The sequence below is a fragment of the Hipposideros armiger genome, unplaced genomic scaffold, assembly GCF_001890085.2.
Source record: "Hipposideros armiger isolate ML-2016 unplaced genomic scaffold, ASM189008v1 scaffold_341, whole genome shotgun sequence".
Classification (NCBI taxonomy): domain Eukaryota; kingdom Metazoa; phylum Chordata; class Mammalia; order Chiroptera; family Hipposideridae; genus Hipposideros; species Hipposideros armiger.
The window spans coordinates 289,806-304,100 of NW_017731691.1; the positions used below are offsets into that span (position 1 = coordinate 289,806).

General features: G+C 41.1%; 1 protein-coding gene across 1 annotated transcript in view; it reads right to left on the minus strand.

Moving 5' to 3' along the window:
- Positions 1 to 234: 234 nt before the first annotated feature.
- The window catches only part of GPC4 (glypican 4), a 146,566-nt gene continuing 132,505 nt past the window's right edge, over positions 235 to 14,295 (minus strand). Inside the window, exons 4-9 of the mRNA XM_019661259.1 lie at positions 9,546 to 9,711; positions 4,494 to 4,624; positions 4,254 to 4,400; positions 3,258 to 3,394; positions 2,424 to 2,599; positions 235 to 2,322 (exon numbers count right to left, since the gene is read on the minus strand). Of these exons, the coding sequence (XP_019516804.1) occupies positions 2,120 to 2,322; positions 2,424 to 2,599; positions 3,258 to 3,394; positions 4,254 to 4,400; positions 4,494 to 4,624; positions 9,546 to 9,711 (960 nt within the window). The 3' untranslated portion in view covers positions 235 to 2,119. The remainder of the gene's footprint in view (positions 2,323 to 2,423; positions 2,600 to 3,257; positions 3,395 to 4,253; positions 4,401 to 4,493; positions 4,625 to 9,545; positions 9,712 to 14,295) is intronic.

Genomic DNA, 14,295 nt, shown 5'->3' on the forward strand with positions numbered 1-14,295 from the left:
AGCCACATTTTGGAGACCAGATTCATTTCTACCAAGTAAAAGTAATAGCATTCTAAGCGAAAAAGGAAATTCCTCACAACTGAGGTAGTTACTAAGTATCAGCACATTTTCCAAGTTCTCACAAGGCAGCTTAGCTATTTACAATCCATTTTCCCTCATACATAAATGGAGTGCCTTTTCAATTTTATGTCTTCTATGATTTGTTTTTAAAAAAAACCACTTATACACACCAGCCAGAATATGCCTATTTTATTAACATCATGCTTTAATAAATAACTGGCTACTTCTAATAAAATTAAGCCTCTGTTTACAACAGCCTCCAATATGCCATTTTGACCATTCTGCAGAATTTGGTGTAAAAAGTTGAATGAATTGTAGACCCTGAGCTATCAAGTAATTATGTTTCAATATAAAAATAGAGAATTACTCTTACAACTGAAGATTGAACAACAACACAAACAACCTCTGTGTGGGTTTTAATGTCTGTAGAATTGGTTGGGATCTTAATGGCTGTCTAAAGCAGGAAGAGACTTGCAGAATTTTATTTTTTCTGAAGACTTTCGGGAACTCCTTTTAAAGTGATTTGTTACATTCTCATAGTTTTATAAGCTGTCATTTGGTAAGGACACAAGGAAAGGGTTTCTAAGGGGCTAAGGCAGTTGTTAGTCTTTGGCCTGGGACAACAGATATGGCCTTTGCCAGGTCACCCACATGGCTAAGGGTCACCACTAAGATGTCGTCTTCTCGGCTGTACCTACTCCCACTCTTCCCCCCCACCAAAAGACAAAATAAAACAAAACAAAAAAAACCACAGCACATGGAAAAAATCTGAACACCCAGATCTACCCTAAGTGGGCTTCTTGGCCGATGGGGTAGCACACTGCTGTGAACCACCTCAAGTCCTTTGCCTTTCTGATCAGAGGAGGCTGAGCAAGAAATAGACTCAAATAAGACACCTTAGAATCTTTTATAAAACTGGGGTCCCAAAATGAATGCAAATACAAGTGCACAGACAAAAACTTTGCTCGAGTGTGGATGCTATTCCCTGAGCCCAGGCTGTACCCACCCTGATTCTAGCTAGCCCCCAGACAGCTCTCTCTGTATGACTGGGTTTGAAATCTGGAACACTGTAACAAGGGGGACCAAATAAGATAGTCGATCGCTTATTTCTGCCATTGGGATATCAATTCAAAGAGGGTCAAGTGTGGACACAAAGACCAGCACACAGTGGCTAAACAAACAAAACAAACAAACAAACAAAACCCCACTCCTAAACTCAGTGTGAACATGTGATAACTGGGACATCCTGAATGGTCTTTTATCTTTCTAGGGAAAACGTATCTGGAGTCTTCTAAATGGGTTACACTTTAAGCGGGATCAAGAAATGGACCTATAGGTGATCTTAGCTTATGGAATTCAACTCAACCAAAATGAGTAGTCTGCAGTCTCTTCCAGTCACCAGCTATAAATGAAATATAACATTCTTCTTGTATTGATGCTTGAATACACCCTGACAAGTGGCTTAGAAGCCCCCTTGTGCCTTCGCATTCTGTCCTAACTCAATAATAAAAAAACAAAATCGCCTCCTCTTCTCTCCAGATAAGGCAACTAAAACAACAGGGATAAATGGAAATTTTACTGCTTGTTGGGCTTTTTCTTTTAATAAGATAACGTGATAAATAAAACCTGCTTCTGTACAGCTATTTAATATTTCAGAAATACGTACATGTTACATGCCAAGAAAGGACCCTGGTTTTCTTGTAAGAAACAAGGTGAGATCATAATTGAAGAAAAGAAACCCACAAACACAAAAACAAAACAAAACAAAAAACCAAGAGTGAGAAAAATCACAAATGCACAACTAACTACAGTTCTGTACCTACACTGCTAGCCACGTTTAACATGATCTGGGGAAGCAGGAACTGACTTTATGTACGAGTCCCCTCTTCCAGCAAAACTGAATGAAAAAAACAAGGTCAGCATTTTTTAAACCAGTGGCCACACAGTAAAAACTGTACATCGTTGTCCATTCATTTAAAAAGCAAAGTCACTAAGATGTTGGTGTAAAAGTGATAACCGGTGCCTTTTTACTTTTTGATGAACACTTTCTCTCTGAGAATTATCTCCACTCTCTCTGCATAACCAGGAACAAGATGCAGAAGACAGTGAGGAGGTAGGGCTGTGCCCTAATACGGGCACCAGCATGGCTGGCTTTATTGTTGGCATTCTTCCCAGAGTGGTCAGTTGCGTTGTACTCAAGCTCCGAAGGGCAATGCTGATACTCACATCCACTTCCACTTCCTTCTCCACTGTTTTCATCACCTATTAAAAACAAATACAAAGACGAATAGCGTTTTCATTCCGCTTGTTCTCGTCACAAGGAATGTAAGAACAATTTGTACTTTAGAACCACAAATGCTTACTGATATCAAAGAAGTCCACATCATTCCCATTGTAAGCATTCTTCATTTTACTGGTCATGACCCGAAGGGCCATGATTTGACGAAGAATCAGTATGTCGGGTTTGCTGGTGTCAACCTGTACCTCGGGATTACTGACCTGGTTGGCCAAGCCATTTCCTGTCACTGCAAACAGGTACCTGAAATGAGAAATGACCCCACTAAGAGAGATGATCAGTAAAACAAAAAGTTGCAGAAGATCAAAGATTTTTACCGCGATTTTAGTATTTCCACTGATTACAATTAACTGGAAGTCCTTCCATTTCTAATGAAATCGAATTTCTCCTTTTCCTGGGTATTTATCTTGTTTCTCCAAGTTGACCTTTTTGAAAGCTACCCATTTTGCAGAGGTTGGCGTGTCAGAGTCAAGTGCTGATAAAGTGGGTACTTATTTAAGTTACTGAGTGTGTAGGAGAGGGACATAGGGCAACATTAAATAAGAGAATGAGACCTTTAAAGAGCTGGTACTCTATGAGGCCAGGCAATCGGACAAAGAAACACAGGTATTAAATATTTTTTAAATGACACTACTGAAATGGCTTCATCCCTGGTGGAGCCCGAATGTCAGAATATGACTACTACCACAAACTTTGGCCCCAGTACAAGTAGCTGGGTGCTTTCCCAATACTTGCACTGCAAAACCCATACTAAGAACGTCTAGAAGCTTCCGTGTTGTTGCTACCAACTGTGAATTGCTTCATGATGCCTCCCTTGATTGACAACTGAAAAAACCCTCTCTGAAGGTTACCCAGCCATCTAGGAAGGGAGAGAGTGCAAATCCATACAACGGAGGCTAACCTGCTTTTGCCTTTTCCATTCCAGCAGTCATCTTCATTGCCATTTCCTGCAGCCATCCTCTCATCATTGCAAACATTGCTAGGAAGAGAGGACCAGAACTTCTTGGCCTGTTTCAGTTTCTCCTTGACATCAGTCACCTAATTAAGAAAAAAAAAAGAGACAGACCCCTGTAAAACAACACAAAACTACCTTACAGATGTGCCTTTTGATCATTTCTAAAGTATATCCAGAGTGATATGCAATTCATTTTCAACTTTAGTCACTAGACAAAACTGAGGATCAAAATTATACTTAGAAGTATAAAATCACTCAAATGAATTAATAGTTGAAATAATCTGAATGAATTGCTGGCTGCATTGTCCCCTCTACCTCTCCATTACAACTACCATCCAAGGCCCGCCAGGTTCCATGCCCTGTAGATACAATAAGACACTGTCTCTTCTTGCAAGCCTTTTATACGCAGGATCGAGCTTATTATATATTGTCCACTCTGTGACATTTGCCCTCCTGTACTCCCTCCCCTCCTCTCTGTTCCCCCCTACTACTATATTTGCAACATGTTGCTGTGTATAAAGCGGTCTGATTACATTTTATTTTCCTTCTGCCATCCCACCATTTACTGAACATCATCTTAAGTTAGTAAGCTGGAAAGCCTGCATTTCCCTCTCTGTTGGGACTTATGGAGAACAAGGGTCTGTCTTATTCCTGAGCCATCTTATAACTGGCAGTGATGGGCTCACAGTAGATGCTTAGTAAATACATGGTTAAACAACAGGGAGTTTTTGAGATAAGACTTACTGCATTACATTTCCTGAACTACGTATGAACTTTGAGCTAGAAAATAAGAGAGGCAGATTTACTGACACTCACATGCAATTTGCTTGGAAAGTTTCACCTGAAAGACTCACGTTTGTATGTCTTCCCTAAAAATGAATTTTCAGCAAATGTTTTCAGTTCTTTGTCATTAAACATGGCCATTTTTGCCAAAGCGCTCACCAGTCGGTCCAAACTAGTGCCAGCTGCTGTGGTTGGGCGTTCCTCGGGGTGATATGGCCTGAAGCGAGCACTGAAGGCACTTTCAGAGATGGAACGGGAAATTCGGCCAGCTGGGAGGGGCTTGGGGGGTCCACATCCCTGGAAAGCCTGCATTGGAGCAAGTGTGATCATATTAGGGAAGTCACATCACAAGCTGGGGGGGGCTCCTGGCTCTCGTTTCCAATATCCTGCCTTCGTTACCTTCTGAGACACTTGTACACTATTCTCCTGCATGTTCATAATAGCATCAGAAATCTTCACATCGATGGGATCCATGACCGACTCGATGTTGAAAGGGCCCTCTAGCCTCTCCGCCACCATCAGCATGGCATCTGACATGAGGTTTAGGGAAGAATAACACAGCATAAAAAGTAAATCATTCGTTCAGCTTGGGATAATCGGTCTGATAATTTTACTATCTTTGTTCCCTGTGGGGGTGAGGGGAAGGCACTCATCATAATGAATTCATGTTTTTATACCTATTTCTATTACACCAAACTGCACTAAGTCACTATGTATCACTAGCTCTCTAAAGTGTGAAGTGGCCAGATGAATGATGCATTCCACTGCAAGGAAACCCAATCAGGAATCTTCTATTATACTGATTATTCATTCTTCCGTGTGTCAAAGGCTGTCACTGTAAGGCTCTGAGCTAGCTCCCAGCTGACAAACTAAGACTAGAGGCAGAATAACATGCCAGTGCTCCCAGACTTCCTAGGATCTTTTCATTTCAGGTTCCATTTACAAGAGTCAAATACACATCTGTTAAAATCCTGGTATACCAATTCTTTATTATTATTTTTTTAATGAAACCCTTGCACATCACTGAGTGCACAGTTAGAAAACACAAATAAAAGTATTCCTAGGCATTCTAATGACATCAAATAATGCAATTTTGAACAATGCAATTTCTGGAGTCAGAAAAACTTCACATTTCAAATATAAGGGCCTCAATTTATTCTAAAGCAAAAGATGTACCTCTTTATATTTGAGTGAAAAGACTACACAGGACACACAAATGATGTACTCAGTGTGTCCTCACTAATTACTCTGCAAGTCATTTTTTTTGTTTGTTTTTTTTTAGCTGAGCCATCCTGCCACCTGTTGGCAACTCAGCGGCAGCTCAGCTCAGGCCATGCATCAAACCGGCAACCCTGTTGCTCAGAGTTAGCACCCTTGAGCAAGCTCTTAACCAACTGAGCCACTCGGCCGGCCCTGCAAGTCACTTTTACATGCTGGAGGAGTCTAGAATTTTTTTTAGTACACATTGAATCGCTTAAACAAAATACGCTATACTTGTTTTCTTGCTGTGCGTGTTTGTTGAGATTATGAGATTTTGTATTTTGGTCTGATACTTATTGGGCAAAATTAGAAATGTAATTATGTTCTCTCCCCTTTCCACTCTAGTGCTTAAAGCACGGCAGGAAAAGGAGTCAGGCTCCCATTATCCACAGCCTTCAGGTAGTCCAAGGACAGCTGCTATAGTTTCCAGAAGATTGTGTGTCCTTCCCAAAGAACACTGCAGGCCACAGCTGAACTTCTACCTAAGCTTTCTAGTGAAAAGAAGTTTCAGCATCAGCATATCAATGAAACCAAATTTGGTCATCAACCTTTCACCTTCAACCTAGAACAAATGCAACACAGCGTTTTAAAGCCCAGGGTCATTTCTCTAAACTGCAATTCCGATGTCACAAACCACAAATAGATTTCCGTGAAATGCAATTTTTTTAAAGTAATAACAAATGAAGTTTCAGATTGCATTGTGGTAAGCGCCAATAAAGTGACGCTTCCAAGCTTCCAACCTCTAAGTAAAGGCTGCCAGCATGAATATACCATTGTACTAGAGGAGAGAAAAAATGCTTTTGATGTGCTAGCAAAAGGAGACTTTTGTAAACAAGTGGAGCACAACTTAAATGTGTTCATCATTGTCAAAGCAGCAGGGCTGCCACGTACAGAAAGCACATTCCTTCATAGCTGAGAAGTCGGCCCTTGCTCCAAATAAAAATATTATGAATAGACAGATAATAAACATCCAAAATGCAGAATTTAAGCAAGAGAAAACAGCACATTTTGTAACTACTTATTCCCCTAGTGGCAAGGAAAGGCCAGATCACTAATGTGTTTGTGAAAGACTGAAAGGAAACATAAACCCCAATTCTTCTGGCTGTTTGGCGTCTTTGTAAACAGTGAGCAGGCCGGCCATACACAAGGGCCTGGGAATGGAGAGTGAAGCCGGGCCTTTGTTGGGGCCGGTGCCATGGCGTTGTGTGTTGCGCGGCTGAAGAATGCGAATGAGGGCGCAATCTGCCTATGGCTTGCAGTCCAGAAGCCAAAGCTCCCCCTAACCCCTGGGGGAAGAAGTCATGATTGGCTATCAACTGGGCTCTTCCTTGCAGCAGCCAGCCCTGATTAGATGCGCCAAGCGAAATCCAAAGGTGGTTGGTTTGGAGTTTGGGTTTTCTTCTGGTTGATCTAGGCCGTGGGGCTCTTGTTTATGGGTTATTTGACTGTCTACCTCCTGCCGGGAACTGGCTGGTGAACCCACCAGCAATCCCAATACTAAATTCCCTCTGGCAGCAACCTGTGACATTGGTACGGTTGGCTAGGAGTCAAACAACATTAACACTACTACAGTATGGGATAGAGAACAAGGGCACCTACCTAAGCATCATTTATGACGCTCCAGAAACTGGCTTTTCTGGTGGTGGGAGTATAGGGGCAGTATTTGGTTTGTTTTTCAAACTCAAGGTTTCATATCCCCACCCTCTTACAGAACCAAGTCCAGGGTGTTTCAAATATCTGGATCTACCTCCATAAAGGCCCACAATACTTTAATAGATGCAATTAAAGAGAGGAAAAGGGAGGGTATGGCAGCCCGAAGGCAGTTTCAGAAAACTCATCCTTGGTCTCTTAGAGGGTCTAGTCCAACTGCAGGATTTCGGTGCTCAGGATACTAGCATTGAGTCGCTCCCCCCTCCCAAACAACAAAGCACCGGCTTCTCACTAGGGAAAGTGATTCCTTTTCCAGTGTGCCACCAATAATCAGAAACCCACATCTTCAGCCTCATGACCCGACTGGAAGAACAAAAGGCAGTTTTCCGATTTAACCCGACGATCTGATTTAAAGAAGGGTGGATGGGGGAGCCCTTGATCATTCATTAACTGCAATCATTTAAAGGGGAAAGAAAAATTCCTTGCAAAGAAAAAAAAAAAAGAACTTATCGCAGAGGCATGTAAATTGGGACTGAATTCTGCAACCACAGAGCAAATTAATTAAACCCTTGTGAAAATTCATGAAAAAGCACTGGAGATTAACAATGTCTATTATTCTTGGCCTTTTATATCAGCTTATTAAAAATCAAGAATAAAATACCCATTAAAAATGAAGTTTACATACAATTATACACCTCATCCCTCCAAAAACTGTCATTTAAAGTAACTGACAAAATTGATTTAGAAAGCCTATCAATTTCTACTTGGGTTTAATTTTGTTTCTTGAAAGATAACAAATGTAATTTTTAAAACATGCAAGAACAGTAACTTAAGTCCTCCTTGTTGTAGAGTTCCTGGTTGAAAACATTGATTATTAAGCAAGCCAGAGTACAGTTTTGCTTTTTGATATGGACCTGCAAACTCTTGAAAAAATATGTAGAAGAATTTACATTTTAATACAGGATATGAGTTATAGTTTTGTCCAGAACATTAGAATAATAGTATAGTACAAGTGACACACTGCTCTGCACCTATTCCTGATGTGTCTGTAGAACAGTTAGCAAAACTAAATCAGTCACCATACATTTTTTTCGTACCATGTGGCAAATTCTACTCCTTTGCCCAGTGAAGTAGTGTGTCAGACGTTATAGGGGAGAGTGAAAAGGGCTACCCAACTTAAAAAAAAAAATTTAGCAAAGTGACCTGCAGACTTGACATGTGGGTGCGGGGGTGATGGTGGGATTAAAAAAGGAGAAAGAAAAACATCAACTTTAGATCTGCAAATGCCATGGGCTTTTATTTCCATGGGAAATATTTTAAAGCAACAGTCTCTCCCATGGCTTCATTCTGGGCATGATGTGCCATTTGTGCGTATGTGTCTTGCTGGTCTTACGCCTTCCCTTTCATGGGATCCTGCTTTTCTGTGTGTAGAAGATTTTTTCAGGTCTTCTAGCTTTGAGCTATTTAGGCTACAATTGTGCTGAAGTGCTTAATATTCACATCTTTTTTTTTCCTGTGTCAGTGTTCTCAAGAATCTGTTGGAGCCAATTTATTGATGCACTTTCAAAAAGAGTTAATATGGTAATTAGCTCTCATGCAGACTAAAAAGCATTCCCCATCGCCAGTCTCCCCCCACCCCCAGAAAAAAAAGCCAGAAAATTGCATACATGTTCCCCTGGTGTGAACAAATAAGTGAAAAATAGGTGCTTATAAAGACACACAAATTCTGCAATTATGCAAATGTGACTGGGGGATGGGAAAAAATCCGAGTTTGTTTTTATAAGCTATTAGTATGTGTGCCCAGCCCCACTGGCACTCAGCATTAGGAGCTTCACCACTGATGTTTCAGGACTCACATATGCATTAAGCAGGCATCAAGGGAGTTGATGACTGGACATTTAAATTATCCTTAATTTGTCCTTCCCCCAAATCATGATTAACCCTCTGAGAAAGTGGCCACTTCACTTACATTGCTGAGTTCCAGTAATGATTCTGTAAGCTTGAAGTACATGCGAGAATATTTACTGCTAAAATTATCACTGCAAAAGCTTTTCCATTCTCACCCGAGCGGTCTGTTATTGTCAAATCCTCTATAGAAACAGAATCCCTAGATTTCCACAATCAGGTTTCACCTGATCCAGATATCCAGTAAGTATCCGGCCAGTTTGCAGAAGATTTGGGTGCAGTGTAACAGATATAACATTTTAAAAGCCACTTCCGCAGTGCAGTGACGGCTATACACCAGCATTTACATGGACAGAAGCCTATGATGCGTAACTAAAACTGACCTTTGGGGGAAAATGTCAAAAAGTCACTTTCTTGTTATGAAAGCTTGGTATTCACTGTGTCTAATGTTTTCAGAAATGTCACCATTAGTTCAAGGGAACATTTACTTGTAGCATGGTATGAGCTCTGAGTGCAGTTCAAACTCTGGCAAACATTAAATAACGAACAAAATTCCATAGCTAACAATTCTAGCATTCCTTGTGGCCGGAAGCTGAGCTATTTCCAGCAACACACATACATTAATCGCTTGCTCACCTATGAAATTGTTCCACTCAAAATCAAGATCTCCTTGGTTGGCCAAACAGCCTCTCATGATGTTCGAGCAGTAGTTGTAACATGGCTTCACAGTCACTAGACCCTGGCAGTGGGAGCAGTAGATCATCTTCAGCAAGGCGTGGGTACACTGGGCCGTAGGATTTACCTAATTTGGGAGAAGAAAAGAGACAATGGTGGGGCAAAGACAGAGACAGAAATTGCAAGTCTAGCAAGCTGACCTTGAAGGTTTGGTCGTGTTTTAACTTAACGATGAGCTTTGATGGATCCTGAAGAAGTGAAAGAGAGCAAGATTACATAAAAGGAAGCTGTGTGTTGGGAAGGAGGTGAGGGGCATAGGGATGAATATTGTACTACCTGAAATAACCAAACTCCATGTATCTCCCTTTCGTCGTCCCTGTCTCTCAATCTCTGTCTCACATACGCACTCACTCTCAAACACGTTAAATGGCTCTATTATTTCAAAGTCCTTTTACAAATTTCTTTCCAGGATCAGCCAGGAGATGCAGTAGTAGAGGCTACCTTTACCTGCCCACCGCGCATGGCCTGCTATGGCTGTTACCATCACTGCATTTGCCCTGGCAGACTGGAACACAAGCATGTTTCTTTTCAAACACACAAACTACAGGATTGCATGTGAAACTTAACCCCCCAATCAGGGTTTAGATGGGTACCTAGCGTGTACTCCGTTCCATGTCGATAGCTGTGCAGAAGGCAAAATTAATGTATTCTACAGGAAAGAATATGAATACATGTAAACTTGGGGTTACGTGAATGCTTGGGAGCAGTCAAGCATGGAGTCCTCAGGGAATACTTGATGAAAGAGGTGGGACTTCAGCTAAATTCTGAAGAAGGAGTTGGATTTAAGTGGTCAAATAGAGGGAGAACATCCGGTTAGGAAGAATGAAAAGAACAAAAGCTCTAAGAGAACGTACCAAGCAAATTGTGGCATCTTAGAATGGGGTTGAGGAATTGTGAGAAGTAAGGTTGGATGCATAGAAAGGAGTGCGTGCATGGCCAGAATTTAATAGGGCTTCAACACCAGGCAGAAACCGAGACACCACATGGCAAGGGTGAAAGAAGTACTGAAACCATGACTGAAACCAGACTGGGCTGGCCGTCCTCTGCAGAGAAATGAGACTTAGATTCATCTTCCTACTTCCGTAAGGTGAAACGTTCCTGGGCATAGAAGAGCTGATTCCATCCTGTCACTCTCTTCCATCCATGCTTAGAAAGGATCATGGCTAGGTATTACATGCTGGCAGCTAACCCAAAATTCTGGTCTTCTCATTCTGTCTGCCCCACCCTCCTCTTCTGGAGTCAGTATCAGAGGATTAGTGCATTCCTCTCTATCAGTTCCAGCCAGTTCCGCAAACTTAGACTTTTGAAAGCAGATACCATGGCAGGGAACAGATGCTGGGATGCAGGGCAGTCCAGCCGTGCACTTCACCTACTCTGGGTGTGACTCTGGATACACTTATCAACAGTACCCTGAGGAACAGGAACAGGGGATTAGTACTGTCAGGAGAAAAACTTAACCTTGTTAGGCTACTATGTGATGTGTGCAAGTGCGCACACACCCCCTCTTATCTCAAACAGGACTCTAGCCTCTAAAAAGGGGGGAGAGAAAATAGCCAACAAAATAGTAATTACATATATATTAAAGTCAACATTCCCTACAGAGAATTAGGACTCTTCCACAGTTTTAACCAGTTCCAAATGTTTTCCTAAGCACTACATTGGTCCTTTTGACTACGTATTAATGTACAATAAAATCTTGATTGACCAATACCCTTAGAGGAATGGCCATTCTAGATAGGTAGGTTTTGTGGCTAGCTAGACGTTCATTCCTTTAAATAAGTCACACATAGGATTTTGATCCTTTTCCACCCCCTCATTTTACAGATGAGCAAAAAGTCCTGGAGAGAGGAGGTGGCTGGGGAATCATTGGATTGTAGACATCTTTGAGTTGGAAGGGGTCTTAGAGATCACTGAGTACAGCTCTCACATTTAAGAGAGAAGAAGACTAAAGCCAAAGAGATGAATCGCTTTGCTGACAGTCACCCTGATACATTTGATTCTAGTACTGTACCTTATCGAATATTTGTGATAAGATTTCCCAGATAGATCATGTTTCCCTGCCTTCTTAAACAGAACATATTAAACTCTAATAGTAGCCAGCAGTTGTTTTTTTGCTATTTTGTTAGGCTCCACATTGGTGAGACAGCTAAATGGCTGGATTTTTGAGAGGTAAAGGGTAATTATGGAAATGCCTATGAAAAGTCATAGAATAGCACGCGGCATTTGTTGAATATTATACTTAAGAAGAAACAACGCCCTAGTAAGAAGAAACGTAGAAAGCTAAAGAGTGTGAACAAATAGGTACTGAGTATGCCAGGGAGTATTCTGGAATATATTTATGATTAAGTAACAAGGCAAGTAGGAAATTTGTTAGAATATGGAACCTGTTCTAGAAAAACACAAAGAAATTCCAAAATATTATAGGCCTTTAGGAAATAAGCAAAAGTTTAAAACTCAATAGTTATATTCGAGAAACTTTTCTTTTTTCAAGTCCTTTCCCATTCTTTTTTTTTAACTCTAGGAAGTGGTCCACTATATTCTTAAGTTCAGTTGTAAGTCTAAATCACTTATGCAGTATGCCTTATAGTAGTACCCTTTCCTAACATAGGTTGATGGAGGCTCAAGTTTTAAAAACAGAGACCAAACTAAACGACACAGTAGAGCCTTATTAAAAGAAGATTATGAAGCTGGGTTTGGTGGAGTTTTTCCATTTCATTCTTTGGCTAAGTACTGGCTCATGCTCTGCACATGCTTTGTTGGGTAACTACTAAAAATGATCACAAGGAACTCGGCTCTAACAGGCTATGGAAACACTAAATAATACCAGAACTGAGGAGAGAGATGGGGAAGATATAAGAAAACTGGGACGAGAAAGGACATATGAAATACCAAAGTTGGAGAAAATCTGTCTTTCGTCTCACAAGCAATAATCAGATCGCCATGCAGTATTTTACATGAAGGGAATTCAGGATCTGGGAAATAAACCCTTTGTGTGGGCCCTAGTATAAAGAGAGAAGTTTTAAAACGGTCATGAGACCTAAAGAAACCAGGGTCCCCTGCAAAGCTCATTTCCCCAGACAAAAGTGCCAATAATGTGCCACTCCTCAGGCCTTGGGTCCCCACTCTCCCTGACCTGCCCAAGCTCAGGATGGTGAACCCAGAGGGCCAAGGACCAGTTCTACCTTCTGACTGTGGACTACTCTAGTGGATAAACAACATGGCTGTCTCTCTTTTGGAAGGGCTTCTTTGTAAGAAGCAATGTAGGTTGGTAAAAGAGCCAAAGGGGTACCATTGCCACAGGGAAGAAAAAGCCCAACAGTATATGGCGCTTCAATTTAAATGCTCTAAGTGGAGTTTCTGGTGAAAGTCCAGGATCTCCTTGTCCAGAGATGGCTCTTGCTGTCATGTCATGATATACCAGGCCCTGGTGGGTGTCCCTTCACAAGCTCTCAGTGGTCTTTCCACCATACCAGGGGCAAACCTTTCACCCATAAGCAAAGATAATACTGCACCAAGTCATACCTTGTTCTGCAAATTTATTAATTTTTAATAGAAACCCAAGTTCATCCACATTCTACTATCTTGTAATACTCAAAATCAATTATTTCTCATGAGTCCCCAAATAACTTATTTACAGAAGTAGTTTCACTCCAAAAGACCAAGACAAGACCAAGTGGTAAATCATGCCACATGGGGATTGGCAAAGAGGTAACTGCACTCCAAGGCCTTCCTTTAACCCTGCTATGTTATGTATTGTTTCTCCATGGCATGGCGTGCCAGTGAAAATGATCAATCTGATTGTTCCTTTGGGTTCCAGCTCTTGACTTAACATTTGATATATTTTCCTTTTGTTTAGAAGGGTCTGTTGAGCCCAGATGTCATTGACTTCCTGAATCCTTGGGGCTGGGGGGTAGGAGTCAGGTGGGGTTATGACTGCTTTTATAAAAGTCATGTTTTTCAGGGGCGGCCAGTAAGCTCAGGTGGTTAGAGTGCAGGCCCATAACACCAAGGTTGCCGGTTTGATTCCCACATGGGCCACGGAGCTGCACCCTCCACAGCTAGATTGAGGACAACTACTTGACCTGAAGATGATGGGTCCTGGAAAAACACACTGTTCCCCAATAAAAATTTCTAAAAAAAAAAGTCATGTTTTTTCAGCCCTCTCACAAAGATTAAATTCTGAAAATGATTACTGAAAGAGAACAGGGAAAGGAAAACTTTACACTCCTCCCTTACCCCTTTGAACCACTAACACAAAGAATGAATTAATGGTTATACTTTTCATATAAAAAAACCCAAGAATTCATAGTTTGAAAGAGAAAATGCTTATTTAATTTCTATGGTTTCATAATCATGAAAGTCTTGATGTCAAGATTAAAGAGAAAAATATTCTGTTCTTTGTCAGAATAAATTGTGTACTGATAGCTTTTATTTGATTTTCTTGATTTAGATGCTATACATATACTTATACTTACTATGTGCAGGCTATGTTCTTTTTTTTTTAAAGATTTTTTTTTATTGGGGAATTGGGGGATGGGAACAGTGCTGGGGAATTCGGGGAAGGGGAACAGACAAGTTGCTGTCGTTTTGTTCTTCAGTCTAGTTGTGGAGGACGTAGCTTCACTGGCCCAAGTTGGCACCATCATTGCGC